Source organism: Chamaea fasciata, unplaced genomic scaffold (assembly GCF_029207755.1).
Source record: "Chamaea fasciata isolate MVZ Bird 193981 ecotype frontalis unplaced genomic scaffold, bChaFas1.0.hap1 SCAF_1, whole genome shotgun sequence".
NCBI classification, from domain to species: Eukaryota; Metazoa; Chordata; class Aves; order Passeriformes; family Sylviidae; genus Chamaea; species Chamaea fasciata.
The window spans coordinates 133,727,651-133,749,372 of record NW_027094086.1 but is presented as its reverse complement, the minus strand read 5'-3'; the positions used below and the strand labels follow the sequence as shown (position 1 = coordinate 133,749,372).

General features: G+C 38.0%; 1 protein-coding gene across 8 annotated transcripts in view; it reads right to left on the bottom strand.

Annotated features, from left to right (window-relative positions):
• Positions 1-2,541: 2,541 nt before the first annotated feature.
• CACNB2 (calcium voltage-gated channel auxiliary subunit beta 2) overlaps positions 2,542-21,722 on the bottom strand; it is a 242,335-nt gene continuing 223,154 nt past the window's right edge. For 4 of the 8 annotated variants that reach the window (XM_066198668.1, XM_066198686.1, XM_066198721.1 and 1 more), the window contains 4 exons: positions 11,292-11,443; positions 10,401-10,496; positions 8,914-9,099; positions 2,542-4,380 (listed from right to left, as the gene is read on the bottom strand). In XM_066198668.1, coding sequence (XP_066054765.1) covers positions 3,889-4,380; positions 8,914-9,099; positions 10,401-10,496; positions 11,292-11,443 — 926 coding nt within the window. In that variant the 3' untranslated portion in view covers positions 2,542-3,888. The remainder of the gene's footprint in view (positions 4,381-8,913; positions 9,100-10,400; positions 10,497-11,291; positions 11,444-21,722) is intronic. The other 4 variants (XM_066198696.1, XM_066198677.1, XM_066198732.1 and 1 more) reach the window with 1 other exon arrangement.

Sequence of the window (21,722 nt, the reverse complement as noted above, 5' to 3'; positions counted from 1 at the left end):
TAATAAAGGCTATAGGCCAAGGGTATACAGATTTCTGTGTAAAGAGGTGCTCCACTGAAACTCTTTGTGGCTTTAAAACTGATCTTCATTAAACAGGTCCAGAGCCTTAGGGAAAACTATGTATTTAATTTTATTCCTTGAGAAGCAAAAACTATGGAACTCTTCAAATTCTGAACTCCTGATGCCAGGGACAGAATATGAATTCGTGAGCATTCCAGAAGAATCTTTTAAATGCTAAGCAGTAATTTATGTATCAATTTAGTAAAAATAGTTTATTTCAGCTCATAACTCGTAAGGATACTGCTTTTGTGCACAAACCTGTTTGCTTATTCCTCCCCACTGTCCTGTCCCTTAGCAGGTCTGGAGACTTCTACTGTCACCTCCTTCCAGTTCCTCTGGAAGAGAATTCTTTTTTCCATGACATCTGTGTGACACTAGACAACTGGTAAAGGATAGACTAAGGCTACTCAGCACTGAAGTACAGTCATTTGAAAAAACACACAAAAATAAGTTTAACATCTAACATATACATGCAGATTTTGAAATGCATCCCATTCCTTCCATATGCTGAAATTCTTTAGAAAAATAGAGTTGAGCTGCCCAGGCTTCCATATCACTTAACTATTTTTACTTTCTCCCTTTCCTTCTGTTTCACTGGTTCTATTATCTTTTTAGTTCATTTGACTGGAATTTTTACAGGTTGTTTTGTACCACACATCAGTAAGACTCTGGAGCTCACTGGGACCTCTACCATTTCTCAGATTCAAAATCCCTGAAACCAGATACAGAAATACGAACTCATTAGTATCCAAATGCAACCAATAATATGAAACTTTCTATTGGCAAAACTTTGCAAAGACATTTCATCACAATAATCTTTGATATGTCCTCCACTTGGAGTATTTTTAAAGCTTCTTATCGACATAACTCTGTTAAAGTGCTTTTCAAAGTAGTGCTCAGCAGGCAGGTGGTATTGTGCAATATATGTAGTACAAGCTCACATTACAAATGATTTGTCACTCTTAAAACAGAAACTGAAAAAAAGTATCTCAGCAAGGCTAATAAAACCTATTCAGTGAGTCTGCCTAAGAAATACACGTGTTTGTTAGTATGTTGTCTATACATAAATAGCAGCACTATAAAAAACACAATTCTATGACCAGTTGGATTTGGACTTTTTTTTTTTTTGATATTTATACTCCATGAATCAATATATAAGCCATACTTAAATACTAGGGCTTGGACTATGCTCTTTATTTTCTCATTTATTTGTCTATACACAACTACCTATGCCATAGTTTTCATATACTATTCAGTGCTTTGAAATTCTGCCAAATATTCCTTAAAAAATATTTAAGTAAGTTTAAAAATAAACACTCTCTGAAGCAAAAGTAAAAAAAAAAAAAAAAAAAAAAAAAAAACACAACAAAAAAAACAAACAAAGCAAAAAACCCCAAAACCCAACCAAAAACCCAACAGAAAAAGAACAAAATATTCAAGGTATTGAAGTGGAATCACTTCTTAGAGGACACAGCTCTCATGAGTTGCAAGGAGCAACACCATTTACTGCAGCTGGTAAATTAGCTAAAGCCAGGCTATACAGAGCAAGACAATATCACTTTCTTCCCACTTACATGACATCTGATATGATTCAAAAAACAGTCTTTTAATGCCATTTTTTACAGATATCCTAAGTATTCTCTTGTATCAAAAACCAGTTTTTGTACTTTTCTATATCCATTTAGTAATACAACAGATCTACTTACCTATTCTTCCTTCCTCTAAAAAGCCATTTAGTGATGTTTAGAAAAATGATGAGAATTTTATTTCTAGAAAAATAACCTTTTTTCTTGTGTTCCCCACAGTTCATGCTTTGAGCCAAAACCTACTCTTGAATAATCACAACAGTCAGCAGCACTGGGAGGAATGGCCAGATAACTGACAGCAGAATTTCCCACTCGTAGATTGTTGTAAAAATGCTTATAAAGCATCAGGAAGAGGGGTAAGAGAGGAAGGGCAGAGAATGTTTAAGGGAGCTTCTTGGATGCTGGGCTAGGAGACTGGAGAAAGCTTGCACCTGCCGTATATCTTATCCATTTCACTAAAATGATATTCAAAATCAGGCAATGCTGATATTCCCAGAATTAAAATAATAAATAAAAATAAATCCCAGCTAAACTAATTATTATCACACTACAGTTTTTATATAATGTGCTATTTACAGGGAAATACAAAAAGTATTTCATTCATACAAGTACTACAAAGACTACATGTGATGCAGAACAGCTTATACACTAGGCAAGGGTATGGAACCTGGAGTCAAAAATAATAGTGAATTTCCCCCCCACTTACCAGTGCAACAGGTGTTCACTGCAAAACAAACTGTGTTCACTCCCTTTGATTTCAATGCATTTTCTCTAGAAAGCTCCTAACAGAGTCACAGTCATTTTTCCATGCTCTCATCAGCAGCACAACAGCTTTGGTGAAGGAAAAGCAGTGAGCTGACTGCAGAGTGGGAATGCAGAGAATTGGCAAGTGTAGAAAAAGTGGAGAAGCTACAAAAATTTATTTTCCAACAAAATAACTCTCCACAAGCTGTGTAAACTTTTCTTACTAAAACAAATACTCTAAAACACAAAGATTTTACATTTCCAGTGAAACTCACAGTAACATTTGCCTGTTTTTACTCTCTTGAAGTCTCAACAAAGAGCCAGCAGATTTATGCTTTCCCAATTACCTGGGTCAGTAAATTCCCTCATATTCCCTGAATGCAATTTGGATTTTTAAATTAAGAGACAGAATGTAGAAATAAACTTGTTGGGCTTTTGAGTAACCTTTTTTTTTTTCTTCAGTAGATTCTCAGTTTGCTGTCTAACCTGCACACACACACGAACGCCAATCCACCACCCACCCACTCACATACACACCTCCAACATGGGTGCTCTGTTTACTGACAGTAGAACAAAAATTAAGCTGTGCCCATTGCAATATTGTGACCTGAACAGAGAAGAATAATTTATAGTGGTAAGTTCGTTATCTTTACCATAACTTTAAAATGCAAAATTTGGTTTGCAAGGACAGCATAAGGTATAAGAGCTACACCCTTTATCTCAAGCACTCATCCATATTTACAATAAGTATAAGCTTTCTGCTACAGAAGAAAAAGTATTTAGATTGAACACTGTTACAGATTTCCTAAGTGAGGCTAGTTCCAGTTGCCAGTAATTCAAAAGCAAATCTGCTGACTTGGCATTAGGACTCTAAAACAGTGTGATCAAACTTATATAGTAAGAAGGTGTCTGCAGAAATAACATTTATAAACTGTATATACAGTACACAGTACCAATACATAGAAAATAGATTTTGACTCCATGATCCCCTGTGTGTAAGGCAAGACTGAATTCTGTCTTCATACGGAGACCACCAGAGGTACAAGCAACAGAGTGGTGCTTAAAACAATATGCAAACCAAGTGCATACAAATTAAAAATCAGAGCAGACAAAAAGTTTTAGATTTTTTTATGTGCTGATCCTGGCTTGCTGAATACATGGGACGTTATTAAACATCAAATGTAGTTATTTTTTTTAAAAACACTAACAACACCTTGATGGCAACAGATATTGTTCAAGTGGCAGCTACCAAAAACAGCTTGAAAAATGTCATAGTACAACATCAGGAACCCTTCAGTTGTACTACACTAATTCATATAGCACTAACCAAAAAAATAAGTATATGAATATTCTATTTCATGCTATTGCTATGCAAGCAACAGCAATACAAATCAGCATACAGAAGGATACCATATGTTCTGTAAAGAAGAACCCAAGATATTTTCAAGGGGCATTGTTACAAGACTTCAAAGAAACACAAGACTGCCAGAGGCAAAAGTTACTGACGGATGTAAACATCCCTGTTCCACTCTCCTGTATCATTACGTTTTTTCGATATCACTTCCCCATCCTTGTCACAATATTGGTCCCTGGATTTATGACGACTGCGCTGTTTGTTGCATTCATTGTGGTCCTGCTCGCGGTCCCTCTCCTTTGAGCGATGCCGGGATTCTCTGTGTCTGTGTTCACTGATCCCATGGGACTCGTCTCTGTGATTGTGATCCCTGTGAGAATCATAGTGGTCACCGTGCTCATGTGAGTAGTCCTCCTTTGGCTCGACGTAGGCTGAATCTCTGCTGTCTTGTGTTTCTGAGTCAAAAGTTTCTTGCCTGTGAAGGCCTCTGGCACCACTGCGGTGGTTGTGGTGTTGGCTGGAGGAAGAGCGGTGCTGGGATTTCCTAGTGGGCTCGACCCGTGCTTCCTCCTCAATGTGGGAACCGCTGCGCTCAGGGACCGAATGGTCATTCCTCTGGTCTCCTTGAGATCCCTGCTACCAGAACCAGCAGTAAGGTCAGGAGGTACACACTGAACAACTTCCCCCAATATCAAAGTCAACTAGAAAGTACCATGAAACCAATAAAATTTCAAGTACAAAACAATCCACTTTGAATCTAAACTAGGAAAGAAACCATTAGTATTCAACTTTTACTGAAAATTCAGTATTATAATACAAACAATTCTTTTTACTCTCATCAAAATGTAGGGTGGCACTTGGGTTATTCTGTGGCACTTGCTCATTTCTGGTGATGTTTCTGACTACTCCAGTTAGCAATATTTGCCACCACCCTCCAAAGAAAAAGAGAGCATGCAGAAACAGGACAAACTGGGGAAGAATTGAGAGGAAATACCATGCCAGGAGAGGGCATGTATCAGTTGAGAGTATACAGATGTGTGTCTGGAAACAGCCTCTGTGGGAAAGTGATTTTAGAGGGCTGAGGAGGTGGATTCCAGCAAAGAACCAAAGTACAAAAGTACTTTGTAACCAAAGTACAAAGTATTCTGGCTCTTACAGAGTAACATTTTTTTTAAGGAAAAAATTGCAATTGATTCTGTTATGAATAAAGTTTGTATTATGATACTAATAGTATCACTGATCTTCTGTTTTCTCAGCAATAATTTCATTTCTTCTTGGTAATGACAAATTAAATATTGATCTCATAATTTAAGAGCTCAAGAATACAGCCCATTGCCAAGAAAAGCAGGAGGAGAGTGATATTATCACATACAAAATTTCCTAACACAGCACTGCTATTAAAAGACTGAAATAAAAATTACCAGGTAATAAACCTACTCTTCACCCGCATAAATGCTTTGAAATCACTGCAAAATGAACAAGTGGCATTATTTACCTCATTTGGGGGTTTCATTACATTAACCTGCTTTTATTGCCAAGCTGCAGCTAAGGACTTTTGAGGATTAATTGCAAAAATTTTAGTAGTTAATATTGAACTTCTCACATGAGAAGAATGTCAAGACAAAATCACCTCTGCTGCCACAAAATTAATACGGATTTTACCAGAGTTATACAGGCATTTTTTAGTGAGATTGTCTGAATATCGAAGTTAGTCTTAAGTTTGCCCTTCTATGTTCAGAGTTGTCTAAAAATAAGGATTGCCCTCAGGGCAGCTCATGGACGTATCTTCTTTCTGTCTTTCTGTTTTGTGGAAAAGAGCTAGGGAAGGAGGAAATTTTGTCCTTCAGCCACAGATCCTGGCAGGTGGGTTTCTTAGCAACCCAAAAAGTAAAATTACAGGAAACTGGGAAGGAAAGTAATCTGTTTTTAATCAGAAACTTATAAAAAGCAGCATATTTCAAATCAGCAATTTGGTGAATTTGACAAATCTTAATTTTCTAAGACAACATTTTTTTACATAAACTTCTGAGAGATGAGCTGAGTTTCAAATTTGAAATAAACTGTATAGATGAGAACAAGGTAACAGGAATAGCAGTCAAATTTCTTATTTGTTCTTGCTGTGGTGATTCTCAAGATGATTCTGATTTGCCAGAAAGGAAGATAACAATTGTAAACATGAATAGATCTGTTCAAGGTGAAACGAAATGACTCAACAGAGTCATTGTGAATTGTAAATACGATGAAGTGAAAAGCAAAGAGTCCAAAGCAGTGCCTGCTTCGCATGTGTAAACACAACTTTTACCAGTTCATCACCATGACTGGTTTTAAACATGGTATACATGTGAAACCCTGTAATTCTCATGTGGTCAAATGCAAGTACCTATACATAATCATGACTAATAAATTCTGTCATTGCCATGGTTTGAGAACAAATGCAAAATTTGAACCTGCCTTGGAAACACTGCTACTTTTACAAGCTCTGATGCCTCTTCTGGCTATGATGAGCACATGTGAAAGACCACAATGAATAAATTTAGAACCAAGACCTGCAATTTCAGAATAGTGTAAGGGCTGTTGGGATTTATGGGCAAATTCATTGACAGTAACTTTCATTAAATATTACAGGGACACTGAAAAGATAATGTCTGAATCTGGATTAGAGTCTGGCTTTTTGGTTCAGAACCAAATTCCGGCACTGATTTGGAATAGATTCTTCAGTGGAGGAATTTTATGGCCCAATTTCATAAGTTTTTTTGGTGTAAAATAGAGAAAGTTCGAGATAACCCTATTTCAGTACTCCGTCTGTACTTTCAAAGTAGTGGTTCTTGAAAAGAAGTTTAAACCGTGTTGAAAGAGGAGAGAGAAGCCTTTGTCCGCTGAGTGAATTTGCATTGCTCCTTATTTTCAGTGGTCCCTGATCACCTGTACCATATGTGTGTGAGGTTGCTCCAGTCCTTTCAGAGTTAGCCGACTATTATTTCCATTCAAGTTTGTCCCTCAGACAGACACAAGGTGTAAGGTCTTTTTGCACTTTCATTTCAAACCATCCCAGGAGGCCTCACACCTTCAAGCACCTCGTGCCATGCAATGCACACAGGCAGCTTCATGCTGTAAAAATGCCACTCTGGCAGCTGGCAACACAAATCCCTCCTTACAGTGTACACTGGGGACTTAAAAACCACAAACCCAAAATGTGTTTCATGGCAAAGGGGCACTGCATTGGCCCCAGGGGAGGATGACTCCGACGCTCTGCAGTGCAGACATGGCTCCCCCAGACCAAATAACTGGTGGCTTTTCCCTGCAGAGCAATCTACACAAATGGCACAGGCATAGACTTAAAATTCTCTAAATACAGGGTCTTAACACTGTTGAAAGAATGTGTTCACCAACCATCATTAAAAAATAGACCCACTCTGTGCCAAGGCAATGACAAGCTCAGGTTTGAGATGTCAGCTGACGACGTATCATAGGAAAATTAAACCAAAGGAACAGAAAAGTTTTATGTTCCGTAAGGGACCCCCGTTGATTTACACTTCTCTGTTAGTAGACCTACAAACAGTGAAACTGCAAATACACCCTCATTTTTAGTCCTTAAAATAAGTATCTGTTAGTGTGTAAGGAGACAGCACAGCATTCAGAAAATTGTTATTAGAACTCTGCATAGTTCCTCCAGAGAATGTGGTTAATACGATGAGTATGTGAGCTATAAATCCACACCCAAAAAGCATAAAAAAACTTGAGCAAAATAATTTAGAATTTTACAAAGCAAAGAAAGTTTATCTAGCAAGGCTGCACACAACAATACTGAATTTCATACTCAGAAATTCTTCCAGCTCACAATTTTTTCAAGGTGTTTCAGCTCTGAGGACAGAAAAAAAGGCAGAAATGAGCTATAGTTTACAGTCTCTTTTCCTGCAACTGTGTCTGAAAGCAAGAAGAGATACCCTTCAAGATGGCAAAAGAAATTTTTCTTGTTAAGGAACAAACCTGCAACGTCTGTGATTTTCTAATGAGAAATCAATTATTTGACACGAAAAATTGTTTTGCAAAACCATTAAAAAAGCACAACTTTTTTGCATTTTAATTTGGGTGCAGATACATTTTTTTCCTTTGGTTTTCTAAAAGGAGGCGTTTTTCTTAGCCAAAGTTATGAGTTGTAACTTGGATAGGTATATAATTTATGGGCATATATTGAACTTAGGCAGAAATTTAGATGTAGTAAGCCTTTTTTTGATCTAGGACAGATCTATTTTATCCCCCTTTGTGATCTTCTCAGCCTTAAGGTGTCACTCACTACTTATAATGAAGTATCATCTTTACACACTTCATTACATATTATGCAACACATGATATCCAAGGAAAGCATCTCCTTATGCTGAACACCTCAATAAAATTATACAAACCAAAAGCTGAAGGAGAATAGAGAGAGAGGACATAATATGACCAAATCAACAGGCACATCAGTGCAGAGGCAGGAATAAAGCCTGCTTTTCCCAGCTCACTGGAGAGTGTCCCCACTGTTCAAAACATAGAGCCTCTCAAGGTCTTTCTGCACAACAGGCAGCGCAGCAGGACTTGGATTTGATGTAAGAGTTTGACTTGAAGGAAGTCTGTACTTCTCACAGCAATGGCCAATGAATAAAAGAACAAAGGAAACACTGGAAGGGCCACTTTGACCTTGAGTCTTTACTAATACAGCCAGTCATCCTCAACCTCTACAACTCTACAGCCTTTGGGAAGATTGGAAGAGATTTTCCTTTGACATTTGTGGATCTGCCCTGTATGTAACCCAGTTTGTCATGCAGGGCCTCTGGGGCCAGGATTCGCCTGTTGGGGATAGTGTGCCCATCAGTCAGAACATTACCAGGGGCTGGAATGTGCATGGTCTTAGTCTAGTTTTATTTCTCTGATTGGATTACATGTGGCCAGCTATAAAATGCTTGTGGCTGGTACAGTGGTGTCCTGGGCACAATAAAACCTGAAGTATTCCATTTCACATCAACATATGTTTTCAGTCAGGCCAGCTTAGTCCTTGCAATCAAAACCAGCCCCCTAGCCAATACACAAACACAGGAAAACATATTCAGCATATTCTAGTATCAGCCTAACTGTGCTTTGGAAGGAGAAGAAATTGACAGAAGAAAAAAAGAGTTGGCATAAAAACTGTACCTGTAAATTAATATTTGGACCTGGGCTAATAGGAAGGGTGGCTGTTGCAAGTGTGCGAGTGAGAAGCTGGTTAGGAGGATTGCTGCTAGGTGGATGTGTGGCCTTCCAGTAGGCTTCCAGATAGTCAGCAAGGTGCTCACAAGCATCTTCAAGCTGGTTCTCATCAAGAATTACATCGAACATTTCCTGATAATGGAAAGGTTTTAGTGAGAACAATCACCAGGTAAAGGGAGATCAGCTAGAGACATTGATCACGCTTTCCATGAATCAAAAATGAACCACATTTTTAGTACTTGTATTAAGATATTTTACCTTTTTCTGCACATTTGTTTTTCTGAATGCGGTTGATACAAAATACTGTAATTATAACTAGCACTAATGTTACACTTGCTAAAGCAAGGTCTTGTGACTTCCACATAGTAATGCACAAACAGTCAAAGAAGACAGGGGAGAAGCAGATTGAGCAAATCTTAAATTTACAAAAAGAACAGATAAATATTGGAGAATTAACTATAGAAGAAAATGGAATGGCAAGAAAGGGATTCTATTCCCCCGTAGAATAACTATAAAAAAACCACATCAAACTAAGACCAATAACTAACAACAGTAACAATACAGATCATTCAGTTTCCAAGTGTCAGTATTAGGTAGGAGATTAGTCACACAGTCTAATTTTAGTCTTCTAAAGTTAGGACGTGAGTTTCATCCATTTCCTCCCTGGTCAGGGAGCAGAAGGCAGCTTTGAGGGCCTGTGCAGGTCTCCAGCATTCTTCATTGACTTCCTAGGGACCTGAGCATTGCTTAACTGAGATGCTTGAACTTAAATGATAAAGACATTCCCTTCACTCAGCTCCGTAACTATGGCAAATTATATCTGAAACTGAACTGTACTCTCATCTTCTGGTTTCTTACCCATACTCTTGACAGCTGAGTATGCAGGCAGCAACGCACGCCAGGTTTAAAACACATTTGGGGTGTCATCACCTCCCCTTATAGGCGGAAACTGAGATGATTTGCTTCAGTGCACATCTGAAGAAGAACTGCAGAGCTGCCAGCTATGCAGTACCACTCAGCGCTTTGCCAAAACCCTGACCAAGAACATCAGCAGTGGTGGGACGTGCTGACAGATGTCCCAGGGGAGCTACTCAAACCATTGGCCTTACTCTAAACTACCAGAGATAAAAGCACAGTCACTAAAAGGGTTCATTTTTAGATCAAAAACCCCCTAAACTTACCAAGTAAAACAAATGTTCAGTTTACTGAAGCACTGACTGTATCAGCACACATCCTAATAACTGATTGTGACTACGACGTTTTTTCCCCTGCACCCTAGTGCAGAATCCCCAGACCTCAGGAGGTGTTCTGCAAAAAGCAATAGTTAAATGTGGCCAGAAGAGGGCAAACAATCCCGAAAATTATGTAATTAACCTCGTGCTTAAAAAGAAAGGCATCTTTCAGAGACAAGACATAAATTAACAGTAACTCACAGGAGGACACTGTGCCAGTTTATCAGCTGCCACCATCTGAACATTAAGGTGTTTGGCCTGAGATTTCCCTCGAGATTTGATCAACCTCTGTAAAACCTGTGAAAAATAAGACATTAAAAAAACCGAGCAGGCTCAGACTTAATATACAAATATAACCACATAAAATGTTTACATTTGAAACTGCTCACATGAGGAGAGCAAATACTTCATTTGCTGGCTTCAAGAACATTTTCCATGTTCCCTCATCCAGGATGTGCTAATTTTCATTTATATCCAAATATTGCCTTTCCTTTACAAGCACTAAAAAGCTCCACTCCTGCCTTTTTTCTGCTGCTTCTGGTTTTGTTTCTAAGCTGAATTTTTTAAATTGATCTCCTGAGTTCTCTTCCCACAAGTTCATTTTTCTCTTTCAAATGCCTCTTCACAAGGTCTGTGCAATTTTTTTACACACAGTGAAAGAGTATATTATCAGATGTTAAAGTTTAGCAATCAGTCTGATACTCATTCAATGAAAATCATTCTTTCATTTCCATATTATTTTGATTTAACAAACCATGAGCACTACTTATGTGATTGATACTAGAAATGCAATTCCAATTAAAAAAACTCATTGGAGCTACAGCATTTTTTTCCAAAATAGGTTTTGGATAACACTACAGCTCAGATACTTTTTTGATTATTAATGCTTCACTATCCAAAGGGAAACAATAACAATAAATCGCTGTGTACCTAATTGAGGACATGTAATTTTCTGCATTTAAGGCCCCCCCAAAACCCCCAAAACAAACAAAAAACAACAACTCAACCCCATACCCCCCAAAAAAACCCCAAACAAACCAACCAAAAATAAACCAAAAAAACCTGAAACATGAAGGTACCTAAAATATTTACCTTAGGAGAAGAAATCTTTACGTATACTATAATGGGGGCCAGAGAGGTTTTGCTCAGCTGAGCTGGGTGGTTAATGGTATCAGCATCAAGCACTACCAACTGCAGTGTCCTGGCTAATTCAAAAATCCGTTCAATTTCACTTTGAACTTCAGCTGCAAAGTAGAAAATTAGAGTTATGAAAATACTAAGAGGTGATTAGTTTTAAGAAACGTAACATTGTAGTAGACTGGTGTGCTGCTCCTCCTCTGGATGCAGGAGTTGTTGTTATCCATGCATGTCCCTGGCACAGAAGGGTAATGAATACAGCGTTAATGAGAGCATTTCACCCCTGTTCTGCTGCCTTTGCAGGCACTGCCTGCCTCTCTCACCTCACCAATTCCTGCTGTTCCAGGCTGGAGAGATGCTGATAACACCTTCTTACATGGCCCCAGACCATGCATATAAGAAAAAGAGGTAAAAACGCTTGCTGCATCAAATAGCAACCTTACTATGCCACAAATGTGCTCCATGTACATAGTGTCAGCTCAGACTTCAATCTTAACCAGTAACCACTTTGCTCAAACTGGTAGAAAGTAATGATCACTATATTAGTAGAAACTACTGTTTTCCCATTTACTTCAACTTATCAAAGCTCTGGAAATGTGTCTATTATGTGTAAAACGCTTTTAGAAGAGAAAATAACTGAATAATCCAAATAATGCTATGGTATCCTTCTCACAATTCCAGGAGCTGGGGAAAGCTGATTTTCCCAGAGGAAAATCATCTTTTCTTCTGGTAGTCATGCTTGCAGCTCCTCAGCACCCTGTCTGATTGGCAGTACTTTCCAGGGCAAACCTCTCCAAGACAGATGGGCTGCATCCGCTTTCACAAGTGGTGTAGAAACTGTCTTCATTCCCCAATGAAACAAAACTACATCTTATAATAGCAAAATCATCTTTAAAATGAAATCACATTTTCCTGCTCAAATCTTGCAACTGGCTGATTTCAGAGGAATTAGAGAAGCTGGGTGATTTGTGCAAGTCTATAAAGAAAGTCATTGGGCCAGACAAGACTAATTCATACAGGTTTCCCTTTAAAGGTTGTGCATGCTTCATAAATCAAAACCAGATTAGATATTTAGACCATTCAAAGAAAATATTAGAAGACAACCAAGAGAGACTTAAAGGTCAAGAAGATGTACCAAAAATTTAATAGAGAGTTTCTTGAAATTACATTATTGGCCTTTTATCTATTAGGCTGGTAAAAGCTTAACTTTTGTTTGAAAACACAACCTATCTGATCTGGCTAGAGAAAGAGTTTTCTACATCAAATGGTCTTTTTCAAGAGATAGAAAGAGATTGATTTTTTACTAAATAAATCAGGTATTATAAAAAGGTTGCAAAATTTCCAAGAGAGCAAGGCATCCCAGCTAGTGTTTTGGTTCCAAATCAAAAAGTGATTCCTTATGGTCATTTTATAAACAAAGCAACATCTAAATGGTCATCAGAAAATCTATATATTATATCCTTTTTTGGAGGAGGTGGACATTGGTTTGGATTTATTAGCGATCACTTCCAACTTTTTGTGGCTATCTGCAGTTTTGGGTAAGCACATACAATCAGCAATCACAACAATCACTTTTACAGCAGTGAACACTGTGGGATGTGCACAGTGTGGTATGGAAAACATCAATGCATGCTTTGCTGCTGGTCTAGAAAAACACTGTGGTCCCACTTCTGTCTGAATTAGGACCACATTTTTTCAGACAGAACTTTTGATGGTTATTGGCATATTTACAATTACATTTTCTACAACTTTGTTGCATCTGCTGAAATCACTGAATACCACTGTCTCAGAGTTTTAGTAGAAGATAGTCAATAACCTATCCCTTAAATAATCTCATTTAGGTTCAAATGACAACTAGAATGAACATATCAGAGATAATTTGTCACGCTGTTCTGATGATGAGTTTACAGTTTATCCTGCAATTTCAAACCAGGTTCAACACTTTAGTCAGTATAACAATTTTAGTTAATGTATCATTTTAAGACCATTCCAGACTGCTAAAAAACTCTTGTTCAAGACAATTTATAACCAGCAAAATCTGTCTCTTTGTCATTGTACTGTAATTTTGTCTGTGGAAGCAGTATTTGCTACACTGCTCAAAACACTTTTTTGCCAGTAGAGAACACATCTCTGTGGACTAGATTTCCTGCTATACTTTTTGAAATGCCCTCTGCCAGGACAGAATATACCTCAGGGAAGGTATATTCTATACACCCACGTGTATAGAATATTGCCGTGTATATTATATACACCCACGGCAATAGCTGCAGGTAACTATCGTCCTATGAACCAATAATTTCCACTTCAGTCTGAAGATGGAGAGAGATCTTTTTTCGTCAGTTAAATGTGTTTCAGTACTTTTTTTTCTCAACTTGGGTACAGGAGAAAAGTTCAAGCAACTCCACTGCATGATTGGTGAACTAATACATGTTCCTCTACCTCTTCAGTCAGGAATAGATGGGAAAAATGCCACAGGAATAGTTGAAGAGGTCCTGATCTCCAGTTCCTTAGAGTACTTCTTCAGCTTCTGGAAAAACTTTCATTTTGCTTGAGATCTTCTTTGAATTCCATTCTAACAAGATTGTTGCAATTACTTACATAATAGTAGCTTCTCTTTTTGGATGACAAAGGCTTTATCCACTGCTATTGCTATCTCTCAAAAACCAAATTCTTTACCTGTAAGAATTCCTTCACAACATGACATTCGGCACAAATTTTCTCTCAGACTTTTGTGCCAAGTAAGCAAAGAACTCAAAAAGTCATGTGGGGATAGTAACACAAATGTCACTGGTAGTTAAAATAGGGAGCTGAGAACAGTGACAGTAGGGTATCTTCAAAGCAACACAGTAATAGCTTTGCAATCTTCCCACCTCCAGGAATACCATCTATTTATACTAATGTCCTTTCTTATGTACTGGAGATACATAAGAGTGAAGTTATAACACTAAACTCCAATAAATTGTATTTGCCAATCATAATGAGAGGTATAAAAATAATTAGAATTACTGTGACAATCATCATGAAATGCTGACAGCCTAGCTACAACACTCAAACCCAGAAATCAGCCATCAAATTTTAAAGTGACCCTTACAATCTATTTCATATGGTCTCCTTGGTAACCAGAAAGTGAACCTATTTTAAATGACAGGAGCACTCAACTATTTATTCCATATAATAAGGAGTCAGCTCTAAGAAACAGTAAGTACACATCTCCCAGAACTTTAAATACAGCACATTTAAACTTACTTCCAAATATTAATATACCAATATCACTACTGCACCTTGAACAGATATTCAGTGCAATGAGAAAGCAAATCACTTATCCCGTTATGGAGGCAAATATTCCTTACACCAGTTGGACCTCACAAGTGAATTCCAAGAAAAAAAGCTTTCCCTGTTCACTACAATAATCTCACCTAAAATACTGGCAAAGATACAACAACGTTTTCTCTCTGTCAATTAACTAAGAACATGATGGACTGTGGTGGAACTTGGGGTCACTTATGTAATGCCAAGGTACAGGAACATTCTCTGTGCTACACAGCTGGAGAAACACAACCCTCCTGCATACCTGGGCTGCATCTCTGGCAGCCAGGAGCCACCAGAACTCTCAGTTTCACAGAGCAGTGGCTATATCAGCAATTTGTTTCAACAAGACTCTGATGAGAGGGCAGAGATGCAAAAGGGACATGCATCTGGCCTGTGAAGGCCCAAGTGAAGCACAAAATACTGATTAGAGATAGCAAAGAAATTTTAATCTTCACAAGGAGCAGTGAAATTCACATACCCTCAGCTGAGCACAGTAAGGCTTTTATATCTTATTAAATTTGACCTTGTCTCCTGTCTATGGTATCAGTGAGTCTGTTTTGTTCATTGAAACAGATCATAGGTAAATTATGATTTCAACCACAACAGGCACAGAGACAAAGCATTCTAGTTTTTTTTTTTTATACATGGCTCCTGATATTACAGACATATGGAATGAAAAGAACACAACTCTGTCAATGTACGCAATACAAAATGATTAGCAACACCTTACACAAATGGCTTTGAAATAATTCTATAAATTAAGGAGAACAGCTATGAGTAGCCATGATTTTTTATGCTAATTCTTTTATAAAAAACCAGTTACTTAACAATAATTAACCACTAAACTCCATGACTATAACTGAAGTATTGAGAAGTTTAAGGCAACCTCAGCATTTCCATAACAAAGTTGAAAGAAAAAAATGTCCTTTTTATCCCAGTGCCTTAAAACCACATAGAAGGTCTTGCACCAAAAAAATCTGCTAGAAATGAGTAAACATCATAGCTGAAATCCAAGAAAATTAAAAATAAATAAATAAATAAATAAATAAAATGAAGTGATAATTATTGAGCTGTGCCCACAAAATAGAACCAAAATCATAAGCTTGACTGACAGAATTAAAATTTTATATTTTAATTTGTGAGCATGCGTGTGTATACACATGCTTAATATCGAGTGAAAAATCCCCAGTGTCTCCATGGGGTACTGCTGTGAGCAGAATGCAGGCCACGGCAGGCTCCCCCTGACTGCACCAGGGATCTGTGCTCACTGGAAACAAAGCAAAGAGGCTGCTACCGAGGTGATCTCATAAGCTACAAAGGGTTTGAGCACAGCAGAGAAAGCTAAGGAACCCCACATGTATGTAAGTGTTTGGACTCTTTCTTCTCATCTTCCTCTTTTCTCCCCTCCAGCAGCCATGCTGCTCTGGGCAGGCAGCGAGCAAATGGGGGCTTGGTTTGGGCAGTCCCCATTCCTTCCCAGGCAGGGAGGCTCAGTCCCACAGTCTCCAGGCAGGATTACATGACCCACCTCACACTGTGGGCTGGCCCAGTGCTGGGGAGCAGAATGCTTTGTGCCTCTGCTCCAGCACATCCAGCTAAGAAGGAAAAAACTTGGAAAACATAAGCAAGAGAGAATAAATGATTTAGCTTAGTCCACAGGCAACTGGTCAAAAGATGCCTGGATTACAGGTATTTTAATCAGATGTCTAACCTAAATGTAGTTTTGTGAATATACTTAGATTTCCCTGGTCTCCACCAAATACCTTAGCCACTAGCTTGTTACGTAAGAAGGGGAAGGTGGGAGTGGGAGGATGACAATATTTTCCAGGAAAAGTGGCTGCATGTGTTACTCATGCCTAACAGATGGGGCTCCTGCAAGGGATGAGGCAGTAAGGAGAGAAGCATGTCTGCTCTCTGCCTGGAGCTCCTGTCTGGGCTCTGCTGAAGGGGAGCTGTGGGGCGAGGTGCTGCAGGGTTTTCCTCCTCCTGCCTGCTGAGGCTCAGTTTAGGCAGAATTCAGATGGCTTTTAATGTACACACACGTCCAAGTGGTATGGACAGAAATGATTCCATGTTTGGAAACCTCAACATAACCAAGATCTATTTATAATGGACTAACATCTCCTGAAATGCAGCACTGTAATTATGTGAAAATATAAAACAGATAGTGTCATTTAAAAATACTAAACGGCACATAAAAATGTCTACTTCCTGCCTCATTTCTCTGGGCTAGCAAAACAATAGCATTCATGGAATGATGCTTCTTATGCCAAGTTTAAACTGGAAGTAAATTTTAATGGCCTATGAATGGAAAAGATTGAAAGCAGCAGATTGCAGCAGTAACACAAGTGGTTGAGCACTTGCACAAGGGTGTACTGAAAAGACGGTGCCAGGAAGAAGCACGACAGCTCCAGAAGGTGCCATGCAGCAGCACAGCACTGCTCCTACCATCAAGCTCCCCTGCACCCTGTTAAGGAGTAATTGTAATAGGAAAACTGGGCAAAGAAGCAGTCTAGCATTTATTTTGCCCAGGGGATCAAGCATCTCTGCACAGTTCAGAATGGATATCATCATGTCAGGCTGGCAATAACTTGGGTGCTTGTGCACCATGCCTCATTACTCAGTGCAGTGCTATAGGTTTTTACAGATCTAGTCCATAAATAGGCACAAAGTAAATGTTCCCTTGATCTGTTGCTTTTCTCAGAACAAACATAAATAACAATGTTCAGCCTTTCTCACAGATAGGACGTAGAACTACTCCATCCTTGGCTATCCAAGCCCTCCTGCTGATGGTGCGCCACTCACAAAACATTTGCGTATTCACTGAGTGGGAGAGATACTGACTCTGCAGCCTGATGCTTGGAGTGGGAGGCAAAACACATGGATCCCAATTCCTTCTCCAGGGAAAGTTTAATTATTATGCAAAGTGCGTAAGACTCAGCAGGACCAACCAACAGCCATCCTAAAGGTGATCATAGCCCTGCCATGGCAAGGGGAATGATGAGTCCATGCCTCTCTTAGCAGAGAACAGAACTGAGCCCAGACTTCTTTGTATTCTGGTTAAACAATGCAAACTTTTAGTCTTGGATAAAGTGGGGACACAGACACCAACTTTAATCAGTCCCACCAGCCCAGGAGAAAGAAAAAATCTGGATCAATTTGACCTACAGTGTGAATAGTTTTAAGGGAAGCAAACTGTACTCTTAAACAAACTAGCTAAAAATACTTTATTCGCTTATCCAAGTATCCTGTCTATGACACAGATATCCATAACCTTAGAAATTATTCTAACACATTGCTACACTACTTTGTTTGGAGCGTGTTTTATTTCAACGCAATGATCAATCACGCATATTTCCGTGCAGTATCATGAGAAAATATAAGGACAGATTGCTAAGAGTTATCTCTAATTTACAGAAATCAATATTTTTTTTCCCCCATATACCCTTTGAAAACATTCAGGACATTTCATTAAAATGCTTTGCCTGTATCAAAAATGCCTTTACTGTATCAAAACCCTATTTGCAAGTTAAAATATTGGAAAGTTGGTAACAAGCTTCTGATACAGAACTACCTAAAGAATTCAATAGGGGAACTCTGACCCTAGATGTTAAGAAAATCAAGGCTGTCCCAGCAGGATAAAAGAGTATTTTGGGACATGTGAGACTGATAAATTATAACAGGTTTACTAACTTCATGCTACTTTTCCCCCATTTGTGGGCAAAAAGAAGTATAGCTACATCCTCATGAAAACCCAAAAGCTCTTAGCTGTTATTTTACTGCATTCTGGTTCAAGGCAGCTTCAGGTTTACCAGGTTAACATTTAACACTTGAGAGTGAGAGTTATAGACATTTGTCACAGCTGTCTTGAATATAAAATTTTAATAGGACAGTCAGGATTTTCCTTGACACATTGAACGTCTCCTTTATTTTCTTTGAACTATATTAGATCTCTGAGACTTTGGGAAGGAAATACTCTTGGTTAAGTCCAAATTTTGTACTCCTGTTCCTTGGCTTCTGTAAGTAATGAAAGATTTTTATGAGGCCTAGCTAGCACTTTTATTTTTGATTTATAGTTGAGGAAGCATTTACTTGAAACTTATCCTATATCACGACTGTCATTAAATTACCAGACATGGAGAATACATAATATCATATATGTATATAATATACAGTGTGTATGTGTGTATATATATATATTTAACAAATAAATTATTACCTTAGTTTCAAACATTCAGTTGGCTTCTCACACAAATATCAAAGAAGAAAGAACCCCACAAGGCTGAAATTTGCACAGCTAATCCACTACTATTTCTTGGAGCATTTATATTTCATTTTCAGAAGACAAAACTTTGGGGTATCAACCTAATGATGTGAATGGAAGCTCTAAACACCTTTTAGATTAGAGAGAGCCTTCCAAAGGCAGGTGCTCAATTGCACATGCAAACTGGGTGCATGTAATGCCTGACAGGTTATTATGCACATGGAAAGCAAATAAACAGACTGAGGTACGTGATGGCAATCAATTTACCATAAACACAATGACACATTTTACATCCATGGTCACACGTTTGTGTTAGAACAGGCAGATTAGGTGCACACATCTCAAAAATACACAATGGAATACCTAATCTGTAGTGTTTACTTGTCAATGTCAACTTTATTTTTAGAATTACTTGAAAATAAAAGAGGAAAACCAGCAAGGTTTTCTAAAAGAAAGACTCAGCAACACAGTACAGGATCGGCTTTTGTCTGTCAGTGAGCCAGATGGAAGAAACACAGGGTGGTTATGTGAGGCACAATAAAGCACTGAACACAAAACAGCAGGAAAAGTAATTTGCAAGCTTGTATACATACCTAAAACATCTGGAAAGGGAGAGCATTAATGAAGCAAAGAATGGAAAAAGCCAACACAATCAGGTTTTGTACAAAGCATACAGCATGAGGTAAGGTTATAACAAGTGTAACATACACAGAAAAAGGTTTGGGTTCTGTTGACAAAGAAATGCAGCAAAAGCACAAAGCTGGTTCAGTTTCTGCAAATGGCATGTGTCCATATAAAAATTTAACTAAGCCAATTGGGGCTGATTTTCAGATGAGTAAGATTTAACCATGGGCTGTACCTTCCTGGAGAAAAAAGATCTGTTCAAAATTACAGACTTCTTCTAGGCTTTTAAAGAAATTTGCCCTTTTCTTCAACATCTCACGTGTTAAAACATGTAACAATATTGACAAGCAAACATTTCTCTTTACATCAAAACAAGCTTAATTAGAGAGTGTCCTGCCTCAAACCGGGACAGAAAGGAATAAGACTGTTCTATCCACCTAAATCTTTATGAGCAAGACACTATTTTTAAAAAGTTCTCAAGAACATTAATTTTATAGTCAATATTTAGTGGCAGCATTGGTTTCCAATGAGTCAAATCCCAAGTCTATTTTTAACTGATTCCATTACAAAAGCAAACTGTCGGTCAATAGGTGTGTGCAGCATTATAAGCTGATTGAGACTCCCTTATAATCCTGTAAATCCAGTTCCTCGTGGCTATTCCTGTTTCTGCTTATCACATTGTTGGTGCGTATCTCTTTGAAATTAATTCTGGTTTGTCTATTAAATCATTCCAAAAATGGTGCTCACTTCACTGTTTTCTGTGCTACGTACAACATTGCAGACCTGTATTGGGTGATAAGGTAAGAGATGTCAAAAAGAGGTACATTTATTTCCCAGAGAAAAGTATTTGGTATTAATATTTCAAGCATACTACCTTTGTACTACTACCTTAAGTAATTAATGGAACACTTATGAAAATAATAATTATAAAACAAGAAAATATTTTCAGAAGCCTAAGAAATAACCTTCTCTGCTGCAGTTACAACTGCTGCTCACAAAGACGATCGTAAGTGAGGGGTAGATCTGTGGCCTGGTTGCATGAGCTACCACTACACAAAGTTTGATGAGTAAAAAAATAGCTTTCCATTGAATCTGGAAGGAAGGAGTGATTTGGATTAGATAAAGTAGTTCTGGAGAGCTATATCTGCTATATATATTATATAGCAAATATATATACATATATATTTGCAAAAAGGTATTTTTAAATTATACCAGATCTAGGAATAAACCACATAGGTCTCTGTCCACATGCCAATGACTGTTCAAGGAGGAGAGAGAAGAGAGCAACTCATCTCCCCACTTCTCACAGCTGTGCAGCCAGGAGACGCTTTCAGAGCAAACCAAAACAAACCAAAGCAAATATGGTTTTTCCTTAATAAGAACAAATTTTTATTGTGATAAATACCAGTTTTAAATACCTAGGCCAAAACAAAGTCATAGTAGACAGTCTGGACAAAAAAAAAAAACCAAAAAAAACAAAAAAACAAACAAACAAACAAAACCAAAAAAACCAACCAACAACAAGCACGAATTTAGTGTTTGCCTAAATTCTGGGGTTTTTTCCTTCCTTCCCCCCCCCCCCCAATCCCCTGCAGTGATTTGAGGAAAAGACATTATTTTCATTTTATAGAAGGGAAAATATAGGTAGACAAAAAATTCATTTTCTAGGACTCTGAACAGACCTGCAGCAGATATTAGAAAATAACTAATGTGATGTGAGTCCTGATTTAATGATGTATCTATAAAACTTGTATTAGTAGAGAACACTACTGGCTGCAAAGCTAATGGTAATAAAATAGGAAATGCCAAAATAACCCTCCTAAACCAAATCTTTCATGATCTGTATTGTAAGAGAGCATATTCAGGAACATATAATATAGCTGTTCCTTTAGGGCTGCTGTCTCATTCAGTATGCAACTCCATACACTGTCAACTGATAAGAAGTCATTGAATTATTTACTTTCTCTTCATCGTCAAATACGTGTTTCACATCTCATTTAGAACACATGGCTCTAATCTTTCTCTGGAAACAGAATGTATAAAATATTTATGGGCTATTTTGTGGAGCTTACTTTGGTGGTGTCTGCAGAAAAAAGATTTTTTCCCTTTGAAACATCCCAGTTAGGTGAGAAGCTGGAATTATTTGCATATTCCAAAGAGAAAACTGAATTACAAAGAATAATAAATTA